At 39.5% G+C, this 15,590-nt stretch overlaps 1 protein-coding gene across 1 annotated transcript in view; it reads left to right on the forward strand.

Moving 5' to 3' along the window:
- The window catches only part of OTOG (otogelin), a 94,309-nt gene that overhangs the window by 19,632 nt on the left and 59,087 nt on the right, over nt 1–15,590 (forward strand). The window contains exons 16-24 of the mRNA XM_081903506.1: nt 3,782–3,914; nt 4,808–4,985; nt 5,544–5,668; nt 6,574–6,786; nt 8,129–8,294; nt 9,159–9,233; nt 9,998–10,041; nt 10,797–10,947; nt 15,133–15,240. Coding sequence (XP_081759632.1) covers nt 3,782–3,914; nt 4,808–4,985; nt 5,544–5,668; nt 6,574–6,786; nt 8,129–8,294; nt 9,159–9,233; nt 9,998–10,041; nt 10,797–10,947; nt 15,133–15,240 — 1,193 coding nt within the window. The remainder of the gene's footprint in view (nt 1–3,781; nt 3,915–4,807; nt 4,986–5,543; nt 5,669–6,573; nt 6,787–8,128; nt 8,295–9,158; nt 9,234–9,997; nt 10,042–10,796; nt 10,948–15,132; nt 15,241–15,590) is intronic.

A 15,590-nucleotide genomic window follows, 5' to 3' on the forward strand; every position in this document is an offset into this window, starting at 1 on the left:
GTATCTGTGTCATGAGAAATTACTGTGCAGACATTTCTCAAGAACTTAAAAAGCTAACTGTCTCTGAATATACAGTGGCAAAAGGTGGATAGCAAATAGCACATGTGCTTTCTTATGACTTTATTTTAATAATTAATTAATTAATTACTTTATACCCGGCCCATCCAGCTGGGTTTCCCCAGCCACTCTGGGCAGCTCCCAACAGAATATTAAAAACACGGTAAAACATCAAACATTAAAAACTTCCCTAAACAGGGCTGCCTTCAGATGTCTTCTAAAAGTCAGATAGTTGTTTGTTTATTTAACATCTGATGGGAGGGCGTTCCACAGGGCGGGTGCCACTACCGAGAATGCCCTTTGCCTGGTTCCCTGTAACCTCACTTCTCGCAGTGAGGGAATCATCAGAAGGCCCTCAGCACTGGACCTCAGTGTCTGGGCTGAACGATGGGGGTGGAGACTCTCCTTCAGGTATACTGGGCTGAGGCCGCTTAGGGCTTTAAAGGTCAGCACCAACACTTTGAATTGTGCTCAGAAACGTACTGGGAGCCAATGTTTGTCTTTCAGGACCGGTGTTGTATGTTCTTGGCGGCCGCTCCCAGTCACCAGTCTAGCTGCCGCATTCTGGATTAGTTGTAGTTTCTGGGTCACCTTCAAAGGTAGCCCCACGCAGAGCTAGTGATTTCCTTTCCTGTGTTATACTGAGACAGAACATCGGCCCACATCTAGATTAGTATTTTCTCTACTTACTGGCTGCATCTCTCCAAGGCTTTGGACTGGGATCTCTCCCAGCCTTTCTGGAGATTGAATCTGTAACTTTTGCATACAAAACACCTTCTCTGCACTGACTCATGGCCCTGTGATGTGAAGGGGGCTTCTGGGTGGGCCTTAACCTCCACTACAGGGTAGACAGCAGGAAGACTGGATGTTACTGAAAATTAAATGCTGGAGCAGTCAAGTTTTGGCTGATCCAGTAAGGTAATTCTCATTATTCTTCAGTGGTTCTATGAAAAGAGCAGACGTAATATATGGGTCCTTAGACTGGAGTCCTTCTTTCAGAGCTGTCATTGGCAGGGAATTTTCACCCTTTTTGCCAGTATGTGAGTAGTGCCAATTTTTCGAGTGTTTGTGTCATTCAGAAAATTGAGGTTAGTTAGTTCAAACAATGAACAAATATATAAAGCTGAAGCCAGTAAGCACAATTTTTATCTGTTCCCCAGAAATCATGTGTCAAATGCTGGGATTGGTTGGCTAATGGTGCCTGTAGTGTTGTAACAGGAAGTTATGTAAAGAAATAGTCAACAGTACAATGCTGAAACCTTTTGCCAAGGGAGGTGTAGAATTATTTCAATTGATATATTTTTTATTTTTTTTTGTAAAAAAGAAATGTTTACTCTTTTTATCTCTATTTATAGGTTCTGAAAATATTGGCTTTTTATCTAGTTTTATCTTGTTTTTTATCTAGTTTATAGTTTTCTACTTAAGTAATGGATAGCCGCTGTAGTGCTCTCCACATGTTGCTGTTGTTGTTTAGTTGTTTAGTCGTGTCCGACTCTTCGTGACCCCATGGACCAGAGCACGCCAGGCACTCCTATCTTCCACTGCCTCCCGCAGTTTGGAAGTCCACATGTTGGTGGACTACAATTCCCATCAGTCACAGCTAGCATGGTCAAGGATGATGAGAGTTGTATTCCACCTGGAGGGCACTGTATTAGCTACCCCTGACTTCAGTAAAATGTTTTAATAATATGGTAATATAATATGTTTTCTATGTTCAACTCGTCTTGCAGATGGCACGTCCAACAAAGGATACACTGTTCATTGTTAAGATCTAGAGTGCCTTAGAAAGGCAGTTTTAGAATGGCATATAATCTCCCAAGCGCCTGCACAGAGTCCATAGCTGTACACATACCATTTTAATAACCTGTTAGTGTCTCTGTGAGGATATACAATAAAGCACTATTTCTTCCAACAAAGCCACTTTGCAAGCATTTTCTTTTCTAAGTTGTTAATCAAACACAGTCTAACAAAAACTTGAAGCAACAAAATCTCAAGGCACAACGTGTTGACTCATAAGGATTGATTCAGTTAAACTGTGCTTTTAACAACAACCATGATGCATTGATTTGTGAATAATATAATAAACTATAATATTGAATGCTTGGTTTCTAGTTGTCATCTTTGAAAATGGTTGCTTAAAATGTCTTATGTAGAAACACCAAATTATGAGATAAGGAAATGTTGCATTTTTTATTAAACATTACTCTATTTCAGTCTTGATTTTTCCCCTGAGCCTTGAATTTCTGTAGAGTTACTGAGAAATTTTCATTAAAATGCTAGAGCTCTATCGCAATAAAGCATATTACTATATTGAAAAAGAAAAACACCTCCAGCAACAGCCAGATAACACCTGAACAGGTTTTCGACTCATTGAATCACAAAGAGTACAGTCACTTAGAGCATCAGGTTTGGTGACAAAAGCAATCATCATGTAGCAAGTGAGTTTGGAATGATGTAAAATTTAGCTTTAAACACTTTTTGAAAGAGGATCAGTCAAGTGATCAGCATAGCTTTGCCTTATCTGAGTCTCAAATGACAGTATCACTAGGTTTTGTGGTTAGTTATGATGAGAAGGATATTTTAATATAGGAATTTCTATTAAGTGTCTGGCGATGAGTGAGGTACAGTTCATGAGAAGGCAGCTGCTGATAGTTAGTGGAGTCAATGTTATGAAAGAAACAATTCATTGGATCAGAGAATTATTGCCAGGATTTTAGAGCCTATTATAGACAATATGCATATGCACACACAGATATATGTAGCCAATATATACTCCCGCATTCATCTACTGCTGTTAACATTTAAAGGCTTGCTTTTATATTTAATTGGACATCTTGAAAATGGCATAGGAAGCTGCTGTATGTGGCCAGACGATTGGTCCACCTAGTTCCAGCACTGTCTGACCAGTACAGGGTCTCAGGCAGAAGTCTTTCTCTCACTTGCTACTTGGCCATTTTTTAGCAGTAGCTGCCAAGAATTAACCATGGGATCTTATGTGTACAGTCATACCTCGGGTTGCAATTGCTGCGGGTTGCACGTTTTCGGGTTATGGACGTGCCAAACCCAGAAGTACTGGAACGGGTTACTTCTGGGTTTTGGCACTCGCGCATGCACTCTAAATTGCGCTTTGCGGATGCACAGAAGTGCTGAATCGTATCATGCGTGTGCGCAGACGCGGCGCTGCGGGTTGCGAACGCTGCGGGTTCACGGATCACATTTGCAACCCGAGGTTCCACTGTGCAAGGCATGTGCTTTACCTTTCAGGTATGGGCTTTTCTACCTTATCTAGGGTATATATCTCAGCTCATGTCTATCCAAGTCTTGAAACTTGCTTTGCCACTATCAAAGTTGGAAGCAGTATGCTTCTGAATACCAGTTACTGGAAACTACAGGAGGGGAGAGTGTTCTGGTGCTCATGAGCTGCCTGCAGGTCTCCCATGGGATCTGGTTGGCCACTGTGAGAACAGGATGCTGGACTAGATGGCCATTGGCCTGATCCAGCAGGCTCTTCTTCTTAAATTATAAATTTCATCTTACTGGGTGTTCTCATTTTCATAGCACTGCATTTTGTGGTATGTAAAATCTCCAAGCAAATTATTTTTTGTGTACCCGTGGCTTTCCCAGGAGATACTTTCCTGCTCTACACCTGTCAAATTCTACCAAAAGGCAAATAGGTCTTAATCCCAAGCTTATTTTACAATGCTACTCGTCAATTTATTTCTAGAATCAAGATGGAGCATGTATCCAGTCAGTCAGTCTTATTCTCAATCAAGATTCCAAGAAGCAAGTGACTCTGACCCATTCAGGAGATGTTTTGGTATATGATCAGTACAAAGTAAATCTGCCTTATATTGATGGTAAGTAAAATAAATAACACTTAGCTACAGTGAAAATGCTATGATTTAAATTATGTCAACATATCATGCCCTAATTCCATCATGTCAATCATTCTGGTTTTATTTCTTCTCCTATAGCTTCACTTAACCCTCTGTTTCCTTCCTCTAATATCTACATCATCTCATGGTACCCCTGGAACCAGATGTTAGTTGTATATTCACTCCCTTTCATCTCACCATGTAGATCAGATGTGGTCCTCCAGATGCTGCTGAACTAAAACTCCTGTCATCCATGGCCATTGGCCATGCTTGCTTGGCCTGATGGGGTTACAGTCCATCCACATCTGGAAGGCCAAAGGTTTCCCACACTTGATATAGATAGATGAACTAAGTGATATACATAAAGGAAGCCTTTTTACTGATGAACAAGCTATCTTCAGCCTGAATCAGCTTGAGCAACAAATTAGTTTTAGGAGGCTTCAATGAACAACAAATCATCCAAAGCAATTATTTTAGCTTGATTCTTTCCAGATCTTATCTTGCTGTCAGTTCCATCATTGGGAGTTTAACAGTCAACCCTTCATCAGCAACCCCACTGCTGCTACCCACAAGGATACATTGTGGTGTTGAAAAGTGCTCATAGTATCTAGACTTCCTTGAGAACCTCCTGTCACCACCTGTCACCTGGGTAGGCTTGCAAAAGGTGGTGGTGATGAGGGCTCATGGCATGAGTAAAATAGAGTATATTTTGATCTCAGCAAAACAATTTTATTTGGGCTAAATTCAAGTAGAGATTAGGAGGTTAATTTGCAACTAACATTAAACACATTGTGAAGAGTAAAAGCAACTCCTGATCTCTTGAGAATGTTGTAGGTTACTATTAATACAACTTTTCTGCAATGTTTATCTACTAGATGCTTTTGAAATACGGAAAATTTCCTCTGTATTTTTGCAAATAAAGTCATATATTGGATTACAAATACTGTATGACTGGATGGGTTTGAGGCTCTATCTCAAAGCTGATGCTCAATGGAAAGATGATACCATAGGACTTTGTGGGACCTTCAACGGAAATATGCAAGATGATTTTTTGTATGTATCATTAACATTTTTTTAAAATACACGAATATTGATTCTCCCCCGCAAACAGTATAGAAAAACATAGTAGCTATTTATTAGAAGAATAAAATATAAATTTGGATTATCAAACCTAGTATTAATTAAATAATAATAATGTTGAAGAAATTCAACCTCGAAGAGAGATCTTGTAATAATATATCTTGTTACTTTCAAGGGTCTGATTCTTGGGAGCAAGAATGCTCCACTTAAATGTCCTTTCAAATGATTTTAATCCACAAATATTTAATTTAATAAGTATTTTCTTATAGAGAAGTACAAAATACAGAATGCATAAGAGGAAGACTTTCCCTAATGTGTTCTAATTTGTTGGAAGCAGCCCAGAGTGGCTGGGGTAACCCAGTCAGATCGGCAGGATATAAATAAAATAAAATAAACCACAATGAATCCAGTACATAGTGTCTTGAAATTAATGAGACAACACCATGATTTTGAATTACTGTTGTTTGTACTTGATATTTGAAGTATATCCTTTTTGTTAATTTTTTAATTTTTTTTTAAAATGGGGGAAAGATCTCCAGTAGGAGTGCCAGAAAGCACGCCACAGCTTTTTGGAAATTCCTGGAAAACTTCATCTGCCTGTGGTCTTGAGCATGATTATTCACCAGTGGATCCATGTGATATTCATTTACAATCAGGTAAGTGTGATGATATTATAGACAGATATTGATGATGGGTTTGGAAGCATTATAAGAAGCTGTTGCAGGAGAGGAATTGTGAGCAACATCATGGGAGGAATGTTTCTAGTACCAAAACGAAACTTTCAAGCTCCCTTGTAGTTTCTGCTATTGCCAGCAGCAAAATGTTGTTGCATTTATAGGGTCATATTCAATTAACTTTTACTCAGTGGTGATCCATTGAAATTTCTGACTCTGAATAACCCATAGTATTGATTTTTTTTTGTGTGTGTATACATTTGCTACAATGGTACATTTGCTACAATGATGTTGTTTTATTATTCTGGTTATGAAATTGATTTTGATATTGTTGACTTTGAGATGTATTGCTGTTCTCTTTGTTTGTAAGCCACTTTGAGCATGATGTTGTGTGTGTGTCGAAAGGAGTGTGGAAAGGCATTCTTATTAGTATTCCTAATTAAGCATATCTGTGTTTTAGGTCATTTTAGCCAGCTGGTTATATTTTGTTTGAGTTTTCATCAATCAGTTGTGCAGCTGACAAAAAATGCATTTCATGCTTCATTATTGTCAAGGATTGTGTAGAAGAAGTAATATAAAACAATGATAATAATATATGTAATCAATATCATGACCCTGACTGAGCCTTATTTACTGAAAATATAGTAATAAAATTTATATCTGATGAACTGAAGAGAAATATTAATAGTGATTGCTATTTGAGACTTCCTTGGGAAATTCCCATAAAAATGGCTGTAGACAGTTGTAGAGTTCTGCAGTTGGCTGTGGCTTATCTATGGCTGAATCAGATAAGCTGTAAAAAGTAATGTTTGTTCCACAGAAGAAAGCCTTTGCTATTAAATTTGGAGACTCTAACACGGTTATTTTATTATCATTTACTTTAACAGCCACTTATGCAACAGAAGCTTGCGGCATCATTACAAAAGAACTCTTTGCCCCATGCTTCTCCTACCTGAGTCCTCTCCCCTATTTTGAACAGTGCAGAAGAGATACCTGTAAATGTGGGCAGATCTGCATGTGCTCCGCTCTGTCCCATTATGCCCACCTGTGCCACAAATATGGAGTGGTGATAGATTTTCGGAATTATGTCCCAGAATGTGGTAAGTTATTGTTCAGCATGTAATTAATTTAATGGCTGTCTGACATCTTGTTACATTTCAAGACTAATCTAAATTTGATAAATTATTTGCTGGATATCCAAATTGAATGGACATGGTTAGATTGAAATAACCGTGTGCTACAGTAGATCAAAGTAGTACATGACTAGATGAGAAAGATGGTAATGAAGAAAGCCCAAACTGTGAAGCTGGGTTGGGAACCACTGTGAACAATATTCTGGGTCACACATGCAGGTCCAGAGGCAAAAATGGGCAGAGCAATGAATATGACTCTTACTGTTTTACAGTATGCTACATTCCAGCCATGCAAAAACCAGTTGTTTTTACACCCTCCTCAACAACTTGGTTCATCCAGGCAAGCAAGGGGCATAATCACAGCTAAATGACACATTCAAGCTAGGTAAAAGCACATAGATATGGTGCAAAGCAGAACCAGGGAGATGGTTGTATGGTCTAGTATATAAATTATAGTAGGCTATAAAAATATCTGAAAAAAGATCCTGTACAAGTCTTGCACAAATGGAAGAACTTCTCTGTATTTGGGGTGATTTGGTCATGCAGTCAGTGGTGGAGCTTCATGCTCTGGCACCGGGGGGTGGGGGAGCAGGCGGGGGTGTGGCGCCCAGTGCGGGAGGGGGGGCAGCCATGATGGCGCCCCACTGGGATCACGCTGCCGAGGGCGGTGCACTCCCCCCGCACCCTTCTTCCTCCGCTAGTGCATGCAGTGATGTTTTGCTAGGATGGAAACAGCCGTTCCATTTTTGGATGATTTGTTCCACTAATAGTGGAAGGGTACCTTTGGTCCAAGCCATTCCTATTTAAATATATTAAGGGAAATTTCTGTTTGGTTCCCTCCTCCGAACTAAGCTCACTTTGCCCCATTTATTTTTTATTTTTCTTGTTTAAATGACACAGTTATAGTTAGCCATTTAAGTGGGATCCAATGTGATTTGCAAGTCTAGTTTACAGTACTTGGTGGCTGTGTAAAGTAACCTAAGGGGGTCTTAGTGGAAAAAAAGATTCAGGCCTAAATGTTGTATAAAAAATAAATAAATAATTTTCTCTGCGTAGTAAAAGTGTAAACACTTCACAGCCAGCAATACACGGGGATATGATTTAGGGCTAACTAAACTTGGGCTTAGGTTGTAGTTCTGTGGCACATTTTCCAGAGAGTGTGTCCCCTGAACACAGTGAGACTTATTTCCAAGTAAGCATGCAAGAAGCCATCCCAGTGTGTGGGATGAAATGTGTTACAGGCCTTTGAGAGTGGATTGCCTTTTATGCGTTTGGCTTGTAATATGAGAAGTCTGTTTCATTTGCTTAGCTCTTTCATGTGAAGATACAAAGGAGTACAGTACCTGTGTATCTACTTGTGGCAGATCCTGCCAAGCTTTCTCTGTGCCAGAGACGTGCAGTGATGATTGTCTTGAAGGCTGCACCTGTCCTCTTGGAATGTATCTGAACATCAAAACTGACAGATGTGTGCAACAGTAGGTATAATTTGTAGTGCTGACACCAACCACTTTGTAAAAGTATATTTTCAGATTTAAGGGACTAGCTGAGAAATTGGTTTAACTTTCAGACATGAAATGAACTGCAGAACTAAAGAGGCGACCGGGGGGGGGGGGACATACTGCATTTAGCCAGCAGTGGGAATACAGGGTTCGTTGATGCTTATATGAGATGGTTGTAAACTCGGGATGGCCAAACTTTCTGTCAGTTTTGCCTCAAAGTATGAGAGAGTGCATTGGAATGGCCCCTCCAAGACTGTCTGCTTTTGCTTCAAGTTTACCAAGTGAAGAAATAGGCAACAGTACTGAGCAAGATATGTATATATAGGAACCCACACACAATTCTGTGATATAGCTAAGCATTCCTGGACCCTCACCTGGGAATGGATGAGCAGATTAAGTCCATTTTTGTCTCATGCTCTGAAGAGCCTGTTGTGCCATGTTTCCATGTGGAATTTTTAGTGCTCATAGTTTACTGGAGATTACCAAATTTGCATCATCCTGCAGTTCTATTATCTTGAGAATATGTGAGGTAATTTATTGAGGTTTCTGATTGTCACAGCCCTATTCATTCTGTTTTCCTTAGAAAATATATTTTGTGACCAGCATGGATTACTGCTGAAGGGGAAACAGTACATAAATGTTTGTCCATAGGCTCTGCAATTTGTTATTTATTATTGGCTGTGGATAGTGCAGTGATAGGAATGCATTCCAATATACAGTGTTTGACAAGAATACTTGTTAATATGTTAATAACTATTTTTAAAGTGAATGCATCGTTATAACGGGGGGAGTCTGTGTTGTTTCCATGGGAACAAATTTTCTATTTTCCCCCCTTTATAGAAATGAATGTCCCTGCTATTTTCAGGGTATTGACTATTCACCTGGAGAAAACATAATCACGTCTTTGGGAAAATGGTAAGCTATCCCCACAGTAAGGGCAGTTTCTAATGTTCTGTGGGTTTTGCCAAGCATACCATCTGGCAGAATTTTATGCTGCTGTGTTTAGCAGACACTGGGTTTGCCCCATCCCTTCTGACTTTGGAACAGAGATCAGCCACAGGGAGAGAGCATTGGTGTTGCACTGTCCCTTTCCACTGCATTCTTCCCTTCTGCTCCTGCAGCTGGCCTGTCTCACAGTCTGTATGGGCCTTCACTAGCTACGCTTCTGGAGGGCTAAGAATGAATTTTTAAGATGGCTTCCCTTGTGGCTCCATCTTTTTTCACCTGCTCAATACTGTATGTATTGAGGTCTGAAATATTAATTTGATTTGTGACTTGGGTCACATCCACACAATAGATTTAAAGCACCTTTAATAATCAATTCTGTGTGCTGCTCTGGTTCTCCAGAAGCGGCTTAGTCATGATGGCCACATGACCCGGAAGCTGTACGCCGGCTCCCTCAGCCAGTAAAGCGAGATGAGCGCCGCACCCCAGAGTCGGCCACGACTGGACCTAATGGTCAGGGGCCCCTTTACCTTTTAATACTCAATTTAAAGCACATATCCCCCAAAGAATCCTGGGAAATCTGGTGCAAGAGTTTCTTAAAAGGGAAATCAGAGGGAAAATAGCATGTATGTACAGTACTGGCACCATTCTTTTCTTTGAAGAACTCTGACCAGCTTCCTTAAGTTTCTACAAAAAGATTCTGATGGTCCTAACTTCTTGTATTTTTGTTTCAGCCACTGCAAAGATGGAATGATGAACTGTGAGGAAAACAACATTGGTATGTAACATAAAGATGTTATTTAACCCAGAATTCCCTCGTAGAGTCCTAGCCATGCCAAAGTTAGAGCTCCCTGTTATACCCATCAAACATGGGCAGGAATTTTCTAAGGGGAGGGCTGAGCCAGACTGGGACCCCATGGATCTCAAGCGGAACTCAATCCTATTCAGGCTGGCACAGCACTTTGTCTACCTTTGTTTTCTTTCCTGTGAGTGATGGGACTGTGGATGCTGGCTATTGGCTCAGCCTCTCTGTCATGACTTGCCACTTCTCGACTGTGGATTGGATTATCTTGCTCATTTTTAGTGTGCCATTTTGGTTTGTTCCCCAATAACTTGTAGTCAGAGGTATACTGACTCTAAACCTTGAGGTTCTACACAGCAGTTAGGATTAGTAGTCCCTGATGGATTTCTCCTCCATGTATTTGTCTAAACCTCTTTTAAAATCATATGAACTACTGGCCTGCCCACTACCACAACCCATAACAGCAAATTCCATAAATTAATGATGAAATGTGTGAGGAAGTAGTTTCAGTTGTCCATGACTCTCCTCCAGTCAGTTTCATCAGATGGCCTGGAGTTCTTAGTGTGATGAGAGAGGGACAAAAACTCTCTAAAGAATTAGATGTGTAGAAACAAAATGTATAAATACAAAATGGAGGAATCTGGCTAGGCTTTAGCTTTAAAGAGGGTGCTTTGGGTTTTATGGTAAAGAGCAAACTAAATATGATGTATGTGTGTCTTCTCTTGTTGTAGTTCATGACTGTCCAGATGACCAGATCTATGTAAACTGCAGTAATCCACAAACTATGGAGCTTGGCAGGGAGAGAACATGTGAAAACCAACTGCTAAACCTCACTATATCGGCACATCTTCCTTGTTTTTCAGGATGCATGTGTCCTCAGGGGTAAGTAAAGACAAACACAAGTTCAATTTTATCCTACAGTACTAGTATAAAACCTATGGCCACTTCAGTGCCTAGTGTACATTTGGTAGTATGGCCTTCTGCCTTTTGAGAAGTCAAAGACATTTGATGACTATGGCTAGCTCAAGTTATTTTGGCAGCAGAGGCAAGAGGATGCTTCATCCTCCTCCCATCTTGTCATATGCTGAACATCAAAAAAGCAAGCATCATGCAACGAAGCAGTGTTAAAAAGCCTCCGTTGAGCAAACAACCTCCAGTCCATTCTTATTCCTGTGGAGGTGTGCAGCTTTGTTATCTTTTCCATGGGGCGTTTGTACCCGTTGTAGAACTCATTCAATATCTTCAGGAATGAATCTGGTGCCCTCTGATGTTTGGGACTACAACAGTTACTCCCAAACAGGAATTGTTTTAACTATGGAAACAATTGCACATCTTTATTAAGAAGGCAGCATGGTTTAGGTTTGGAGGGCTCCAGTTTGGTTAAGGCTGGTATAGAAACATCCAGACTGGGTATCTTTTCCACAGAGGGTCCGTTTTATTAAAAGCAGTATCTCTGTATGAAGAATTTGGGTGGGATTCACATAAGCAACCTTGTCAGCAGCAGCCCCGCTCAAGGACTTCCACTTGTGCAGTGGGGTTTCCCCTTCCCTCATGTGTGTCCACCTCCCAAATTGGCATGCAGGGGGACAAGAATGGGGGTTGTTCCATTTGGCAAGCTGAAATGCTTGTGCAGATGGAGCAACTGGAAGTGTGTGTTTGTGTGTGTCTTCCATCTGAGCTATGTATTACAGTGTCACTATACAGCTTTTGCCAGCAGGTCAAGATGCGCCTTTTTATCCAGGTATTGGGAGAGATAGGGTGAGATATTTACTGATGCCGCCACCTCTGCTGCTTTTACTATGAATGCATGCATTTCATCTTTTTATATAACCTGTCAGGGTCTTTGGGTGAAGAGCAGGTAACAAATCTAACAGATCAATCAAAATTTCCAGGGTGCCTTACTAAGTTCTTAAAATTGTCTGTCAGATGTCCTGAGAAATTACATTTCCAGGATCCTTGGTACTTGTATGACTGCCGTTCCAGATGCCAGCCATAGTGTAATGAAGATATTGTCAGTTAAAAGAAGGAATGAAAAGAGGCATTTGCAGTGATGGGAAGTGATGGTACTGGCGAAATCTCCAGTAGAGCTTGCGTTCAGCTCAAAAGAAGCTGAGTGCGCCTAGGTTCACAATTATGGACCTCCCTCCTCCAGTTCTGAACTTTGGCACTGTCCATGGTATTTTTGCAAGAATAATGTTGCAAGAATAATGAAAATAAGGTTCTCGGAATATTCTGCTTGCTTTTTTCTCGTCTCAAAAGAAAAAATATTTCTCATTGTAAAACAGGTGGCATACCAGATCAAATAACTTATAAGAAGCTTAAATGAATTCCTGAAAGGTTTGTTTTAAAAAAGAAAAGGAAAATCATCACTTTCTAATTTATACAAGAAAATAATGATTTTAATGGAGCCCAAGAATGTTTCTTATCAATAGCCAGAGAGAATTATGCTAGCCTAACCCCACTTAATTGGGAATAAGTCCTATTGAATTCAGTAGACCTTATTTCTAAATAGACATGATTAGGATTGTGCAGTTAATGAAGTTAAGATAGACAGAATGTAATAACATAGACAGAATGTAATAACGTAGACAGAATGTAATTTCTTTTAACCACCTTTTGTGACAGCAGTACTCTTCTGTTGTCCTTGGGGTAAAATGAACAGTCTGCATATCTGCAGTGTATTTTATAAATTCAAATGGACTGTTGTCTTGTCTTTTAAAAATGATGCAGGATTGAAGGAAGGGTATTTTACGTATTTAGTTCAAAAGATTGACAATAACCTTCATTTTAAGTGTGCATCCCCCCAGTTGCTAAATCATTCTTTCTATAATAGCTTTTCCATAGAATTTCTTTGATACTTGCAGTGCAAGCCTATGCCTATTTGCATGGGAGTAAGCTTCATTGTGTAAGGCTCATTTTACCAAGTTGGCAATATTAAGTTTTTACTTTAAGATTTTAATGAGGGTCAATGTGACTATCTCCTAAAGGGAAATATGTGGAAGAATCATACACTCTTCCTCTGCCATTGCTTCTTCAGAATATCTAAAGTGGCCCTTGGTGATGAGTGTAGGTGAGATGTTTTTCTTCAACGCTGTTCCTCTCAGTTTCTGTTCTGTGCATGCATTCATGTGTGTGGTTGGTAACTGCTGCTAATAGCAGGGGTTGATAAATGGCATATGATTGAGATGCCAGTGAAATTAAATCATGCCTAAGCTCAGTAATAGGGTCTATGAAAAGGTCTATCATTTCAGTTGGTTTGTAGGCAGCGTATTGAACCTTGACATATAATAGAAATAAAGTCATTTGTAGTAAGTGCCTAAAAGCCATGCTGTATTGGACCAAAGGCCCATCTTGTCCAGATGTCCATGGGAAGCAATAGCACATTCCATACTTGTGCTTTCAAGCAGTATGTATTCAGAGACATACCACCTCTGATACTGGAGGTAGCACACAGAAGTCATTGATATCCTCCATGAATTTCTCTAAAATCCTTTTAAAGTCATTGAAGCTGGTGGCCATTACTACATCTTACAGTAGTGAATTTAATAGTCTAATTATGCACTGTGTGAAGAGGTATCTCCTTGTCTAGCTACAATTTTCCAGCATGCAGCTTCAGTAGCTGGCCCAAGGTTCTAGCATTATGAAGAGAAAGAAAAAAGTTATATCTGTGTTCTTTCTACACATTAAGCATATTCCTATGTCCTGCTCCCACCCCTCTTGCTTACTTTTTGAACTAAAATGTCCCATATGTTGTAATTTTCCCTCATAAGGGAATTGTTCCAGCTCCGTGATCATTTAGGTTGCCCTTTTCTGAACCTTTTCCAGCTATACAATATTCATTTTGAGGTGTGGAGACCACCTGCCAAAATGTCAAAATGGCATTTTGTTTTGTTTTTTTTGAGTTCTTAGATCATTGTAATCAATCTGGCTGCTGGCTTTCCAAGAGAGAAAGCTGTTAACACTTGTTTTATGCAGGGTAATATTACAGACATGAAACTTGCACTTTGGTCTCACCTTGTCAAAGTGATGCTCTTTGTCTCTAAATGTGGCCTACTTAGTTGGTAGCTTAAACCAGTGGGAATTTTCAGCTTTGTAGTTCACTGTCCATCCAAGAAAGTGACGCAGAACTTGAAATGGTACAGCAACTCCCAACAGGCTTTAAATAAAATTATAGTTTTAAAGTTGAATATAAAAGTTGTTTTTTGGAAAAGGTACTGCTTTCTCAGCAAACATTTTCTAGATAACTTGTAAAATTTGAGAAAGCAAACACACTCAGGAAAGCGTTGGCTATTATTGCTCCACAGTTTACAAAAGAGTGATTCATCTCTTTATAAAAGTGCTCCTGTGAAATCTTAGGTTGCATTTATGTCTAGACATTGACCAAAACAGTCATCATGCCAAAGACTTTGTAAAAAGATGTATTTGTTATCCTGGCACTGATTATCCAGTACCAATACTTGAAATGTTTGCTGGCTAACTTTTTTTCTAGTCTAGAGGACTTTTCTAGACGACTGTAGAAGATGCTAGATGGGGGGGGGGGGAAATATTACTGCAAATTTGTTTAATTCTTTTTTTATCGCAGTGAAGCTTAGGTGGCTGTGATGGTTAAACCAGCAACAAAATGCAGTGTTTAATAAATGTTTTGAAAAAGTGTAATTGAAATGATATCTCTTGGTGAGGGAGAGCATATTTTAAAACACTTTTAGCTGCTAATCATAATAGCTATTATTTTCCACCCTTCATCCTAAGGTTTCAGGGCAAGTAGCAACATTAAAACACAGTATTAAAAATAGGTTAAAATGGCTTACAGTCAGAGAAATAAGACATGTTCTTAAACACCTCAAGTGTCAAAACTAGGGCAAAAGTAATAGCAATGCTTACATCATGGGTACCTGTCTGATCGTGACTGTGGCACCAGTGCTCTGTTTCACAAGTATATGCCCCCACTGATGCTCAGATGAATTATTCAGCGGCAACCAGGAATATATGCATGCAAACTGTTTCTTCAAATTTACATAAATTTAAAAATATAATTGACAATGAGATTCTATTTGATGTTTTTTATAGCCTTGTTAAACATGGTGACGCATGTTTCAAGCCAGATGAATGCCCGTGTTCTTGGAAAGGCAAAGAGTACTTTCCTGGGGATAAAGTAATTTCTTCCTGCCATACATGGTGAGTAGAAACTTTAAAAAAGAAAATCTCATGTTATAAATGCAACTATACTATTCTGGTTCTGAATTGCTGTTTTGTTTTTTTCCCTATTTCAGTATTTAAATGCATATACTGGCATTTAAGTGATTTTTTAAAAAAAATATATCCATCTTAAAATAGTTTTTAATAACTAAATTATGCATTGGGAAAATGATGGATAGCTATGGGTAAAAAATTATAAATTAACCAGTGTAATAACTCCAGAGGACTGATTTGGAGTCTGGGAAAGGTGAAGCACCTGTGAAAGATGATGCAGTGACAACTGGCCTTCTGACAGCAGAGTCACTCCTACCTACCTGGAGGGAGGGGAC

The sequence above is a fragment of the Podarcis melisellensis genome, assembly GCF_964234715.1.
Source record: "Podarcis melisellensis genome assembly, chromosome: 1".
NCBI classification, from domain to species: Eukaryota; Metazoa; Chordata; class Lepidosauria; order Squamata; family Lacertidae; genus Podarcis; species Podarcis melisellensis.